The 14,063-nt window shown below is 45.5% G+C and overlaps 1 protein-coding gene across 3 annotated transcripts in view; it reads left to right on the forward strand.

Moving 5' to 3' along the window:
* LOC121544681 (B-cell lymphoma/leukemia 11B) overlaps positions 1-13,544 on the forward strand; it is an 86,347-nt gene extending 72,803 nt beyond the window's left edge. Inside the window, exons 3-5 of one of the 3 annotated variants that reach the window (XM_041854742.2) lie at positions 8,051-9,946; positions 11,087-11,156; positions 12,017-13,544. In XM_041854742.2, the coding sequence (XP_041710676.2) occupies positions 8,051-9,946; positions 11,087-11,156; positions 12,017-12,035 (1,985 nt within the window). In that variant the 3' untranslated portion in view covers positions 12,036-13,544. Of the gene's footprint in view, positions 1-8,050; positions 10,598-11,086; positions 11,157-12,016 lie in introns of those variants that run through there. The other 2 variants (XM_041854743.2, XM_041854741.2) reach the window with 2 other exon arrangements.
* The last annotated feature ends 519 nt before the right edge of the window (positions 13,545-14,063 follow it).

Consider the following 14,063-nt stretch of genomic DNA (forward strand, 5'->3'; position numbering starts at 1 on the left):
ATCTCTCTCCCTTCACTCTCCCCTCTCTCTCTCTGCTCTCTGTCCTCTCTTTCCCTGTTCTCTGTCCTCTCTCCTGTTCTCTCCCTCTCTCTCTCTCCGATCTCTCCTCTCTCTCTCTCCGATCTCTCCCTCTCTCTCTCTCCGCTCTCTGTCCTCTCTCTCCCTGTTCTCTCCGCTCTCTGTCCTTTCTCTCTCCATTCTCTGTCCTCTCTCTCCCTGTTCTCTGTCCTCTCTTTCCCTGTTCTCTGTCCTCTCTCTCCCCTCTCTCTTTCCGCTCCCTGTCCTCTCTCTCCCTGTTCTCTGTCCTCTCTCTCCCTGTTCTCTGTCCTCGCTCTCCCCTCTCTCTCCCTCCACTCTCCCCTCGCTCTCCCCTCTCTCTATCCCGCTCTCTGTCCTCTTTCTCTGCTCTCTGTCCTCTCTCTCTGCTCTCTGTCCTCTCTCTCCCTGTTCTCTGTCCTCTCTCTCCCTGTTATCTGTCCTCTCTCTCCCCTCTCTCTTCCGCTCTCTGTCCTCTCTCTCCCTGTTCTCTGTCCTCTCTCTCCCCTCTCTCTCTCTGCGCTCTCTGTCCTCTCTCACTCCGCTCGCTGTCCTCTCTCTCCCTGTTCTCTGTCCTCTCTCTGCCCTCTCTCTCCCTTCACTCTCCCCTCGCTCTCCCCTCTCTCTCTCTGCTCTCTGTCCTCTTTCTCTGCACTCTGTCCTCTCTCTCTGCTCTCTGTCCTCTCTCTCCCTGTTCTCTGTCCTCTCTCTCCCTGTTCTTTGTCCTCGCTATCCCCTCTCTCTCCCTTCGCTCTCCCCTCTCTCTCTCTGCTCTCTGTCCTCTTTTTCCCTGTTCTCTGTCCTCTCTCCCTGTTCTCTCCCCTCTCTCTCTCTCCGATCTCTCCCCTCTCTCTCTCTCCGATCTCTCCCCTCTCTCTCTCTCCGCTCTCTGTCCTCTCTCTCCCTGTTCTCTCCGCTCTCTGTCCTTTCTCTCTCCATTCTCTGTCCTCTCTCTCCCTGTTCTCTGTCCTCTCTTTCCCTGTTCTCTGTCCTCTCTCTCCCCTCTCTCTCCCCTCTCTCTTTCCGCTCCCTGTCCTCTCTCTCCCTGTTCTCTGTCCTCTCTCTCCCTGTTCTCTGTCCTCGCTCTCCCCTCTCTCTCCCTTCACTCTCCCCTCGCTCTCCCCTCTCTCTATCCGCTCTCTGTCCTCTTTCTCTGCTCTCTGTCCTCTCTCTCTGCTCTCTGTCCTCTCTCTCCCTGTTCTCTGTCCTCGCTATCCCCTCTCTCTCCCTTTGCTCTCCCCTCTCTCTCTCCGCTCTCTGTCCTCTTTCTCTTTCCTCTCTCTGCTCTCTGTCCTCTCTCTCCCTGTTCTCTGTCCTCTCTCTCCCCTCGCTCTCCCCTCTCTCTCCCCTTGCTCTCTGTCCTCTCTCTCTCCGCTCTCTGTCCTCCCTCTCCCGGTTCTCTGTCCTCTCTCTCCCCTTGTTCTCCCCTCTCTCTCCCGTCGCTCTCCCCTCTCTCTCTCTCCGCTCTCTGTCCTCTTTCTCTGTCCTCTCTCTCCGCTCTCTATCCTCTCTCCCCTCTCTCTCTCTGCTCTCTGGCCTCTCTCTCCATGTTCTCTGTCCTCTCTCTCCCTGTTATCTGTCCTCTCTCTCCCCTCTCTCTTCCGCTCTCTGTCCTCTCTCTCCCCTCTCTCTCTCTGTCCTCTCTCTCCCTGTTCTCTGTCCTCTCTCTCCCCTCTCTCTCTCTCCACTCTCTGTCCTCTCTCGCTCCGCTCGCTGTCCTCTCTCTCCTTGTTCTCTGTCCTCTCTCTGCCCTCTCTCTCCGCTCTCTGTCCCCTCTCTCTCCGCTCTCTGTTCTCTCTCTCCCTGTTCTCTGTCCTCTCTTTCCCTGTTCTCTGTCCTCTCTCTCCCCTCTCTCTCCCCTCTCTCTTTCCGCTCCCTGTCCTCTCTCTCCCTGTTTTCTGTCCTCTCTTTCCCTGTTCTCTGTCCTTTCTCTCCCCTCTCTCTCCGCTCTCTGTCCTCTCTCTCTGCTCTCTGTCCTCTCTCTCCCTGTTCTCTGTCCTCTCTCTCCCTGTTCTTTGTCCTCGCTATCCCGTCTCTCTCCCTTCGCTCTCCCCTCTCTCTCTCTGCTCTCTGTTCTCTCTTTCTCTGTTCTCTGTCCTCTCTCCCTGTTCTCTCCCCTCTCTCTCTCCGATCTCTCCCCTCTCTCTCTCTCCGATCTCTCCCCTCTCTCTCTCCGCTCTCTGTCCTCTCTCTCCCTGTTCTCTCCGCTCTCTGTCCTTTCTCTCTCCATTCTCTGTCCTCTCTCTCCCTGTTCTCTGTCCTCTCTTTCCCTGATCTCTGTCCTCTCTCTCCCCTCTCTCGCCCCTCTCTCTTTCCGCTCCCTGTCCTCTCTCTCCATGTTCTCTGTCCTCTCTTTCCCTGTTCTCTGTTCTCTCTCTCCCCTCTCTCTCCCCTCTCTCTTTCTGCTCCCTGTCCTCTCTCTCCCTGTTTTCTCTCCTCTCTTTCCCTGTTCTCTGTCCTCTCTCTTCCCTCTCTCTCTCCGCTCTCTCCCCTCTCTCTCCCTGTTCTCTGTTCTCTCTCTCCCTGTTCTCTATCCTCTCTCTCCCTGTTCTCTGTCCTCTCTCTCCCTGTTCTCTGTCCTCTCTCTCCCTGTTCTCTGTCCTCTCTCTCCCTGTTCTCTCCCCTCTCCCTGTTCTCTCCCCCCTCTCTCTCTCTGCTCTCTGTCCTCTCTCTCCCCTCTCTCTCATCTCCAAGCAGCAGCTGTTTCACAATGGGAGTGTGTCTCGTGGAAAACAAGATCATTACTCTCCCCCTTACTGCTTCTTTAAGACTTCAACACTCACCGTTTCTTCTCATTATACTTGAGGAACTTTCCTTTCTTGGGGAACTGGAGTTTTATTCTTTACATTCTGCATATGGCGGTAGAGTAAGAATTGGTCATGGTGAAATGGGAGTGTGTCCTTGGGAGTGGTGTCTGTCTGTCTGTCTGTCTGTCTGTCTGTCTGTCTGTCTGTCTGTCTGGTTGATACTCAGCGAGACTGGCAGTACAGAGGATCTCCTCTACAGTGTGAGAGGATGTGGTATCTTTATAGGTGTTGAAACAGGTCTCCTTCAAGTCACGATCCAAGTCCAACCATTTGTGTCTCAATGTGTGTGTATCAGTATGTTCAGAATGTGTTGTGTGTGTATGTATTGTCATCCACACTAGTGCACAACCACAGCACCCCAGAGAGAGAGAGAGAGAGAGAGAGAGAGAGAGAGAGAGAGAGAGAGAGAGAGAGAGAGAGAGAGAGAGAGAGAGAGAGAGAGAGAGAGAGAGAGAGAGAGAGAGAGAGAGAGAGAGAGAGAGAGAGAGAGAGAGAGAGAGAGAGAGAGAGAGAGAGAGAGAGAGAGAGAGAGAGAGCAGAAGCAGTGATGCATGTTTTTCCGCTCTCACCCTTTTTTTCATATGGAAATGTGAAATAATGGGGTGATTAAATAGAGCTGTATATTAAAGTACAGCTGACATTAGAATTAACATAATGTGCTCTGGCCTCGGGCTGCATACTTTATTTGCCATCTGCGTCAAACTCCTTCCCCCTGGGAGGGTACACACTGAAAAATACTCAATAAACTCACGGCCCACTCCATCCCTCCGTCCCTCCATCAGAGGGCACTAATACCATCCCAGGGAGAGGATCCCGGACAGGGGAGGACAGTCATTCCCGCTTAATTGTGGGGCAGAAATGAATGACATTTATTGACCTTCAGCCCCCAATGAAATTTGTTGTGTGCTGAAGAAGTTCAGCCAGTACAGTGGAGTGGAGTGTGAGAGAGAGAGAGAGAGAGAGAGAGAGAGAGAGAGACGAGAGAGAGAGAGAGAAGAGAGAGAGAGAGAAGAGAGAGAGAAATTAAGGGAGAGGGCAAACAGGGGCAGGTGTTAAAAACAGAGGCCCTGGTAGTTTTCCAGTGTTTCCTTTATGGAGCATTAGGGCTTTGAAAAGGACTCGGCCATAAAACAAGAGAGGGGAAATGTGGGAGGGGTGTTGTTGTCAGATGGAGGGGGTTGGGGGGTGGAATAATGTGTGTGTTTTTGTGTATTATTATTATTATTATTTATTTTTATTTTTGTCATTTAGCAGACGTTCTTATCCAGAGCGACATACAGTTAGTGAGTGCATACATTTTTTCATACTGGCCCCCCGTGGGAAACGAACCCACAACCCTGGCGTTGCAAGCGCCATGCTCTACCAACTGAGCTACACGGGATAAGGAAGCTACAGGGGATTGTTTGTGGGTATGAGCGTGTGTGTGTGGTGGTGTGTGTGTGTGGGGGGGGGGGGCAGCAGGCCCTTAATGTGTAGCCTGAAGGGGGGTCATTGTGTGTGTGTCCACTATAATTAAGTCAAAGGGTTTACAGGGCCAGGGCTGGAGCAGTCATGCTTCAGTACTGAGGTGAGCAGCTGTTCCTCCTCCTTAACAGACGAGACACACACACACACTGTACACACGTCAGACAGCCACGCATAAACATCTCCTTACATCCCAGCTCAATGCAGGGGAAATGCTTTTACACCAGACATTTCCAATGCAGCCCTACTAAGTGCCATGCGTGAAGACGTGGTTTAAACGTTTTCCGTGCAGACAGATTGATTGAGTCATTCTTTGAGCTGACATCACAGATAGCGATAATTGATCGGTGCAAATGTTACAGTGTTAAAGAAAAATTACCTGTTTTTTTATTTTATAAAGCATTGGACGTTACAGTGTAGTATAAGGTTTAAAAGGCGATTTCAGAAATAGTTTTTCTTGGAGATGTATTTAGAGCAGTAGTTCTATGTGGCTTTAGTGTAGCGTTTATATGGCGTCATATTGATTGATCAGGTTTGTAGATTCCCCTCACTTTTATTAGCCCTGAAATCAAATATAATCATGCTAGTTAGTATTTACTAAACTAAGTGCATGATTCACAATTTAACATAAATGAAATAAGACCAGTGCAATTTTAATTTTTTTCTTAATAATATGAACAATTTATGATGAATTATGAATGTATTATTTTTAAAGATGAAAATATGCAGCTAGGAACTTTTTGTTTCAGCAAAATGAATTGACTGTTTTTGCATATCCCTCGTGAAGTATCGAGAGGAGTTGTTATTATTCAAATAATAACAAGATGGTCTAATCATATTTCAGTGACCTGAATAGACCTTCTACTCTGGGTTGAACATCTGTGTTACATCTGCATCATGTCCTACATACCATCAGAGGCCATGCAGATGGTCATGTCTAGATGGGATTCAGCTTTTGTCAAATTTAGGTCAATTTTTTTGTTTTTTTTGTTAACCCTAACCCTTTTCCTAACCTTAACCTGCTTCGTAAGTTCTCCTAAACCTGCTATGAAAAGTGAATTCTGACAAAAGCTGGATCCTTTCTAGCCATGTCCAATGCAGGCACACTGTGTGTTGACTATCCTTCTCCCTATACAGCCTTTCTCTGGAGCTCTCTACTCTGTGGACCAATGACAGTGTCTCAGGGGGAGTTGGGATATGCAAAAAACACATTTCCAGTTCACACATTTCCAGTTCACACAAATATATGAAATAGGACAAATATAAGCACCCACCAAATTATTATTATTTATTATTATTCTTGCTCCTCTGTGTATAGAGTATAGACATACTTAATGTACATACACACACAGGCACAAACCTCTGAATCAAATACTTAAACAATTACAGCAGCATTATGTTTTCGTCTGTACTCTAAATTGGAGCATTAGGTCAAAACAGAAAGCTTTCATTTAATAATTGAGCACAATTACCATTTCCCACTTTATACGTGTGTGTGTGTTTTACACCAGTCCCCCATAGGAACGTGGCAGTCTGTGTTTAGCATCCATTTTCACTGTATGTGCTGAATATTCAGCTTGTTTGTGTCGCCGCGGTAACGAGTCCCCTTGGCATTACCCAACCGGCATGTGTAACACAGGGGCTGGGCCTTCAATTAGTTATGTACTGTTAAAGGTACAAAGCTATGCCAAGCACCAGAGCCTAGAAACTCTCTCTCTCTCTCTCTCTCTCTCTCTCTCTCTCTCTCTCTCTCTCTCTCTCTCTCTCTCTCTCTCTCTCTCTCTCTCTCTCTCTCTCTCTCTCTCTCTCTCTCTCTCTCTCTCTCTCTCTCTCTCTCTCTCTCTCTCTCTCTCTCTCTCTCTCTCTCTCTCTCTCTCTATCTATCTATTTCCATTACCTAAAACTACTGTGGGAATTAAAACAGCCAACACACTCACGCACGCACACACACACACGCACACATACTGTTAACACACATATGGGTTATACAGGAGGTATGGAGGAATCATTTCTGCTCTGCTTTCCTCTCCTCTCTGCCCATCAGGGTGGGCAGGCCTCCACCCTCTCTCTCTCTCTCTCTCTCTCTCTCTCTCTCTCTCTCTCTCTCTCTCTCTCTCTCTCTCTCTCTCTCTGTGTCTGTCTGTCTGTCTGTCTGTCTCTCTCACTCGCCCTCTCTCTCTTTTTCTCCCTCCCTACTTGAGCCGTGCTGAATTGATTGCAGCCATAGCTCTGTTTACACTTTCCAATCCCTATTGATATGAGTGGAATCACTGAGGGAAACAGGACAGAGCAGTTTTGGGTTTTAGTTCCTAAGATACAGTATGTGCTTTGATAGATAGAGTCTGTCTGTCTGTGCAGGTTGAATTGTTAGATTTCTGTCCTGACTTTGTGGGTGGAATTGCCTCATGTAGGAACGTGAACCTGGGAGGTCTTGGTTATACTGTAGTGTCCATGATGACAGAGTCAATATTTGAGCCGTCTAAATGTGTGTGGACAGTCATTAAAGTGACTCTTCCTTTGCAAAGTTGAACAACCACACACAGAGAAAAGGAGTTATACATTTCTTGTTATTTTTTAAAATTGTACTCAACCTTCATTTATACAGGAAGTCTTGTTGAGGTCAGAAGACCTCTTTTACGAGGGAGACCTGTAACAGTAGAAAAACCTAAAACTTCACCAAATATTTTCTCAAACGCTGTGAAGTATCTTCAGCTATAATGGATTGAATTTGTGTGTCTAGAATTACACAAAGCACCCTGTGGATGTCAGTTAAATACCAAATAACAACCCTAAGACCAGTAATAATTTACTCCTCCATTTCAGTCTCTCCATCTCCGTTCTCCTTCTTTATTAGCAGTCATTTATCTTTAATACATATTAGCCTTTATTTAGTTCTTCTCGTTCCTTTCTTTTTTTATTTGTTCCCTCGAGTCACAATGAGAGTTCCTTAAATCACACTTTAAGTTGTACTTTCTCAGCATAGAGCCATATTACTTTGCCGTCTCGGTGATGATTAAAGTCCCTCTGCTTGGAGGGCTTCCCGGATTTTAAAGATAGACACACACACACACACGCACGCACACGCACACACACACCAAAACAAACACCAAAACACACTTGCATGGTGTAATAATTTTGAGATTTGTATGGAGGAGAGATTAAAGAGCACTTAAACTGGTAGGTACAGTGTTCCCACCACGTCTGCCAATCCACAGTGACTATGGAAATGCGCTTGTCAAAAGCATGATAAGTACAGTATGTCCCTGTTACGTGACAACATGATGTGTAAAGACTATTTCCACCACTGGATGTATTAGGCATATATGAAGTGGACAACAAAAGTCTGTCTGACGGCTCTCTCTCTGCAAAGTTCCTCTCTTTGTATAAATCAACACATGACCGGGTGACAACCATGTTTATCACTAATGACTTTAAATCCTACAAATATCAGATATCCAGGTGTGTTTCAGTTGGTTCACTGCCCATACGTAAGAAATTGGTTTATTGTAAGGAAATATGGCAACAGAAATACAAACTCAGTCACCAGCTTCATCATACAGAAACACCAAACTTGCTGTATTTTTACTGACTACCAAATACCACTAAACACTCCACTAAAAATTTCAATATTATTCCTCAGATAGATGTGAAGTTACTGTCATTGAATTCATTCTAAAATATTTTGTTTTGAAGAACATGTTTTTATGATTTTCTTTCTTGTGTGTGTTTCTCCTGTGTCGTAGGAGGCAGGGACGAGCCTTCGAGCTACATCTGCACCACATGTAAGCAGCCCTTTCCCAGCGCCTGGTTCCTCCTGCAGCACGCCCAGAACAGCCATGGCATCCGCATCTACCTGGAGTCCAACCCCTCCAGTGCGTCGCTCACCCCCCGCATCACCATCCCTGGGCCCCCCATGGGCCAGGACTCCATCCCACAGTCCCCCCTCACCAACTTCCTGGGAGAGAACAACCCCTTCCACCTGTTGAGGATGACTGGGCCCCTGCTCCGGGAGCCCCCACCAGGCTTCTTGGAGAACCGCGGAGGCCTCCCCAACACGCCGCCCTTCGTTAGCCCCCTGCCCCGCCACCACCTGGACCCCCACCGGCTGGAACGCCTTAGTGCAGAGGAAATGGGGCTCATCTCCCAGCACCCCAGTGCCTTCGAGAGGGTGATGCGGCTGACGCCCATGGCCATCGAGGCCCAGTCCATGGACTTCTCCAGGCGGCTCCGGGAACTGGCGGGGAGCAACAACGTGGCCACCCCTCCTCTGTCGCCCAGCCGGGCCAACCCTATGCACCGCCTGCTCAACCCCAACCCCTTCCAGCCAAGCCCCAAGTCACCCTTTCTCAGCACCCCGCCCCTACCACCCATGCCCCCCAACAGCACCACCCCACCCCAGACGCAGGCCAAGAGCAAGTCATGTGAGTTCTGCGGGAAGAGCTTCAAGTTCCAGAGCAACCTGGTGGTCCACCGGCGGAGCCACACCGGGGAGAAACCCTATAAGTGTCAGCTGTGCGACCATGCCTGCTCCCAGGCCAGCAAGCTGAAGAGACACATGAAGACACACATGCACAAGTCTGGCTCAATGACAGGGAGGTCTGACGACGGGCTCTCCACCACCAGTTCCCCGGAGCCGGGCACCAGCGACGTGACCGGAGAGGGCATGAAGAACCGAGAGGGAGACTTCAGGGGTGAGGGCGAAGAGGAGGAAGAGGAGGAGGAGGAAGAGGAGATGGAGAACGAGAGCAGGCCGGAGTCAAACTTCAGCATGGACAACATGGAGTTCTACCGTAACCGTGAAAACGGCTCCAAGCCGTCGCCAGACGAGAAGAACTCTCTCTCCCTGGGCAAGATGGTGGAGAACGTGGGCCTGAGCACTATACAGCAGTACAATAATTTGATAGTCGACAATCGTAAAAATCGGATGCCCGTCTCTAAGAGGGGGTCCGACGAGCAGCGGGACACTGGGGACGAGGACTCTGTGGTGGGAGAGATGGAGAGGGAGCACCATCACCACCAGATGGAAAGGGATCACCAGAGGCCCACTGTTAACGGCAGGAACTGTGGCTCCGGCAACTCTTTCTCAAGCCTTTTCCCCCGCAAGCCCACACCAATCACCAGCCCCAGCCTGTCCAACTCCTCTAACAAGAGGATCAAGATCGAGAAGGACCTGGACATGCCCCCGGCACCACTCATCCCCTCTGAGAACGTCTACTCTCAGTGGCTGGTGGGATATGCCGCCTCACGACACTTCATCAAAGACCCTTTCCTAGGCTTCACCGACTCCAGACAATCTCCCTTCGGCACCTCCTCCGAGCACTCGTCTGAGAACGGCAGCCTGCGCTTCTCCACGCCTCCCGGGGACCTCCTGGACGGTGGCCTGTCAGGGCGCAGCGGCACAGCCAGCGGGGGTAGCACCCCTCACCTGGGGGGCCTGGGATCCGGCCGGCCCGGCTCCAAGGAGAGCCGACGGAGCGACACCTGCGAGTACTGCGGCAAGGTGTTCAAGAACTGCAGCAACTTGACGGTGCACCGGCGCAGCCACACAGGAGAGAGGCCCTACAAGTGCGAGCTGTGCAACTATGCCTGCGCCCAGAGCTCCAAGCTCACACGCCACATGAAGACCCACGGGCAGATGGGTAAGGAAGTGTACCGCTGTGACATTTGCCAAATGCCCTTCAGCGTGTACAGCACTCTCGAGAAACACATGAAAAAGTGGCATGGGGAACATTTGATGACCAACAAGGTTAAAATTGAACAGAGAGAAGCTAAGCCAGATTTTCCTATTTTGCCTCTTTCGCCACAACCTTGAAAAACAAACAAATACAAAAGGGGGTAGCTGGATACTCTTTTTCTTAAATATCGCATTTTGGGTTAATTTTATGTTTTTGCCTAAGAAACTGCCAACTGAGAAAAACAATTAAACAAACAAACAAACAGATATTAACAGCACCAATTAAAGCCGGTCTAAACTGCCTCATTTGGCTAAAGATCCTTTTTAACGGTTGATCAGAGGATTAATTAAATGATAAAATTTGTGGAGCCTTTAACTGTGCAATAATTTCTGTATTTATTGGATTTTGTAATATTTTGGCATGTACATTTTTATTTTGTCATTTTTAAATTTGTTTAACTTTTTATGTTAATTGCTGGGATTTTATTTCATTTTTTTTTAAACCCAGAGGATATCCTGAGATTTTTTTAGCAGACAGAAAAAAAACAGTTGAATAATCTTTAGGTCACTGCTTATAGAAAATTGTATATTTAAACTAAACTTGTAATTTCTTGAAGAGAAGCCGAATTTAACCTTCAAAAATGTTTTTAAGCATAACTGAGAAAGCTATTTTTTGTTTGTTATACATGATAGGATATACGTGAGCGGACAACAATCCTTTGGCATTGTAGCATGAACTGACTTTAAACATGTCAATCTAATTGGATATGTAGCACTGAATGTCATTTATGACAGTAAATCTAAAGAGGATCCGGGGGTTTCACAAACCCTGCCTCCTCTCGAGTAAATACACAAATTAAAAAGAAAGAAGACGAAGAAGAAACAGATGATCACAAAGGCAGCTGCTTACTTGTACCTAGTACCCACCCCTGACAGACAACGCTAGAAACACAGAGACATTGTGTATTTCTATAGAATCACAGTATTCTCACACTGTTTGCATCTAAACCAGCTCCTCCTAAACTCACCCTAATTCATCCAACTAAACATAACATAAATGCTATGACAATGCACATACTGATGTTTTCTATCTTTTATCACACAGTTGTAGGATGGCTAAACCGTCGGGCTAAACTGCGGAGCTTTATAGCGAGAGAGAGCAGGGAGATCTTAGGGTGAGCTATAGGGGTCTCTTCCCTCTTCTTTATGATATCATTCACCCCTTCATTATCATTCCATGGATGAGTTTAACACAATCGCCCGTGCCCACAGATTATGGGATATATTATACCCTCCCCCCAATCCCCCGTCCCTCATCTCTGATACACACTGTCTCACTCTCCTGCCAGCTGACTATTACAACTCCCAGCACTATTACAAACTCCCTATCGGACATTCAGCACAGAGTAGCATTACAGACAGTCTCATCACCCTCAGTCTCACTCAGAGTGCAATACCTGGCAGTAATTTCAAACTGCATACTGTAGGCAAGGTGTATCTTCTTAAACTCTGCTTTCTCTGTTTTGATCATTCATATTTAATGTTTCTCTTGGTAAAGTAATATGTCATCAACATTTTAGGAAGGGGCTGGGTGGTGGTTTAGGAAGGGGCTGGGTGGTGGTAGTAGTCACAACCAAAGCGGACTGTTTTAACCAGATGAGAATTACGTACCTTAAAATGTAATTCTATATTATTATTAACTCTACATACATTCAGTGACAATGTTTTATGATATCACTGCCCTATGCATTTTCTTTCTAGAAATATCTATCAATCATTTTGAAAAAATGAATTTATACCTGTATAGTAAAAAGTCTTATTGTATAGTGTGCCATAGTCAAAATGTTTCTGATGTTATCTTTTTCTTCTGGTTAATATGGTCTAGTTCGCTGTGAGACAGAACCAGTGGCAGTTAGTTACTTAGTGGTATGCAGACCAGTAAATTGCACAGTTATAGATACAAACAGTGTCTGTAGAATTCTGTTGAGCGTGTGCCCAAACAGTAAGACTATTTTTTCTTTCTTTCCTCATTCAGGGCTCCCTGTGATGTGTAGTTGAACGCATTCTGAAAGAAGTAGCAACTCTGACACACACAGAATGCACAGCTGTGTGAGCTTTTTAGGAAAGATTTTTCGGTCTTCAGCAAGCACCAACCTTTACCCAAATCACCACTCCTTGTTATTTTGAATAATGTACCCCTGTCCAACCCTCTCAAGTTGACCTTTGACATCCAAGCAAAAATGTTTTATTGAGGTAAAAATCTGTCATTGAGAAGAAAAAAAAGAGAGAAAAACATTAACATCTCTTTGCAGTTGACCCGCATTATGATTTGTCAATCATTTTTTTACACACAAAAAATATAAATAAAAAATACAATGGAAAATATGGCTTCTGAGCAAAAAATTACTTTGACTGGATTTACTCGGCCTGGGTGAAGGGTTCTAGAGTTTGGGATCAGCTGATATTGAAGTGCCAGCGTTGCTATAAGCTTGGCTTTCCCAATACTGTTACTATAAAAATGAAAATTAATTTATTGGGACACTTTTTGTACTGCCATTCAATTTGACATGAGTGTGCCTTGAATACTGATCTTCCTATTCACCGTCTCTCAAGACAAATGCAACACTTTTGTGATGCAAAGGATTTGAACAAAATGAAAACAATGTATCAAATTTATGTCAACTTAGTTTCTAATTTGCTTATGAAATTTCAATAGAATATCAGAGATATTACTTCTAAAAATAAAACATAGCTGCATTTAGGTTAGGAGTACCCAGCACAACATTGATGTGTCTGTGTGTGTATATATGTATACATATGTACATAGAAATGCATAAACCTATATAGATATATATCAAATTCTTCAAATCAGGACTGCATCCCTAGAAACATGGCCAGAGTGGATTGTTATGTCAGGACTGCATCCCTAGAAACATGGCCAGAGTGGATTGTTATGTCAGGACTGCATCCCTAGAAACATGGCCAGAGCGGATTGTTATGTCAGGACTGCATCCCTAGAAACATGGCCAGAGCGGATTGTTATGTCACACAATAGTCAAGGAAGAGACTGGACTAAAATCAGGAACTGCAGAAACAAAAACATAATTTAGTGCACTCTGTCTTAAAATACGTTTACAGTATTGAAACAAGTACAAGGGTAAAATAATATTTGTGTGTATGTTTGCTTATACAGTTTCTCTGAATGCCATGGTGGCGATGTGTATATTGTTTTTTTGGTGATGGGGTTTTAGTATATATATATATATATATATATATATATATATATATATATATATATATATATATGACATTTTTCTTGTTTACTGTAAAAGTATACCAGTATTTGTAATATTGGAGAATGCCTGGGCATTTTACAAAAATATAAAAAAAGATGTTTTTTTATTTTTATTTTGGAGTCCAATTTAAATTGTGGGTCTTTTTAAAAATGTTTTTGTCACTGTAACTGTAAAAGTCTTAAGTTTTAGTAACTTTTATTCTGCCTTGGGTGTAATAAAATGAAAATAAATTCATTAAAAAAAGTGAACTGTAACAAACTTGGAAGGGGGTGGCCAGCTGCATAACGTCAGAAATTTTCCCTCGTAGAAACTATGGAACATTGTTATTGCTTTGCAGTAAAATACTGACAGGTATCTGTATTCTGCTTCTGGAATGTAGTCTTCATGGCTGTGTAGGCACTTGCTGTCTTTCTACAGAAGCTTGCATTTTTTAACTTGTATGTGCATCCTTTGTGAGAAAGGGTACTTTAAGTACCTGTATGTCATTATCTTATTTGGGGGAGGGGGACAACATTGCAACTTCAAGATACAATTCACAGGCTGCCACAATATGTTTTCTTTAATTTGGCAGGATAAAATAGTGGCAAAAAAACCCCTGATGTATTTGCATTGTTGAAATGAACCTTATTGTACAGGGAAATAAAAGGTTGTTTGACCTTTTAGCAACAAAAATATACAAGTAGATGTTTTTGTTTACTATTCTAATGGTTGTACATATTTTTCTATGACTACCCTGACATATATTTAGTTTTTATTTCATTTTATTTAGAGGTTAACATTTCTATG

Source organism: Coregonus clupeaformis, chromosome 29, assembly GCF_020615455.1.
Source record: "Coregonus clupeaformis isolate EN_2021a chromosome 29, ASM2061545v1, whole genome shotgun sequence".
Taxonomy (NCBI): Eukaryota; Metazoa; Chordata; class Actinopteri; order Salmoniformes; family Salmonidae; genus Coregonus; species Coregonus clupeaformis.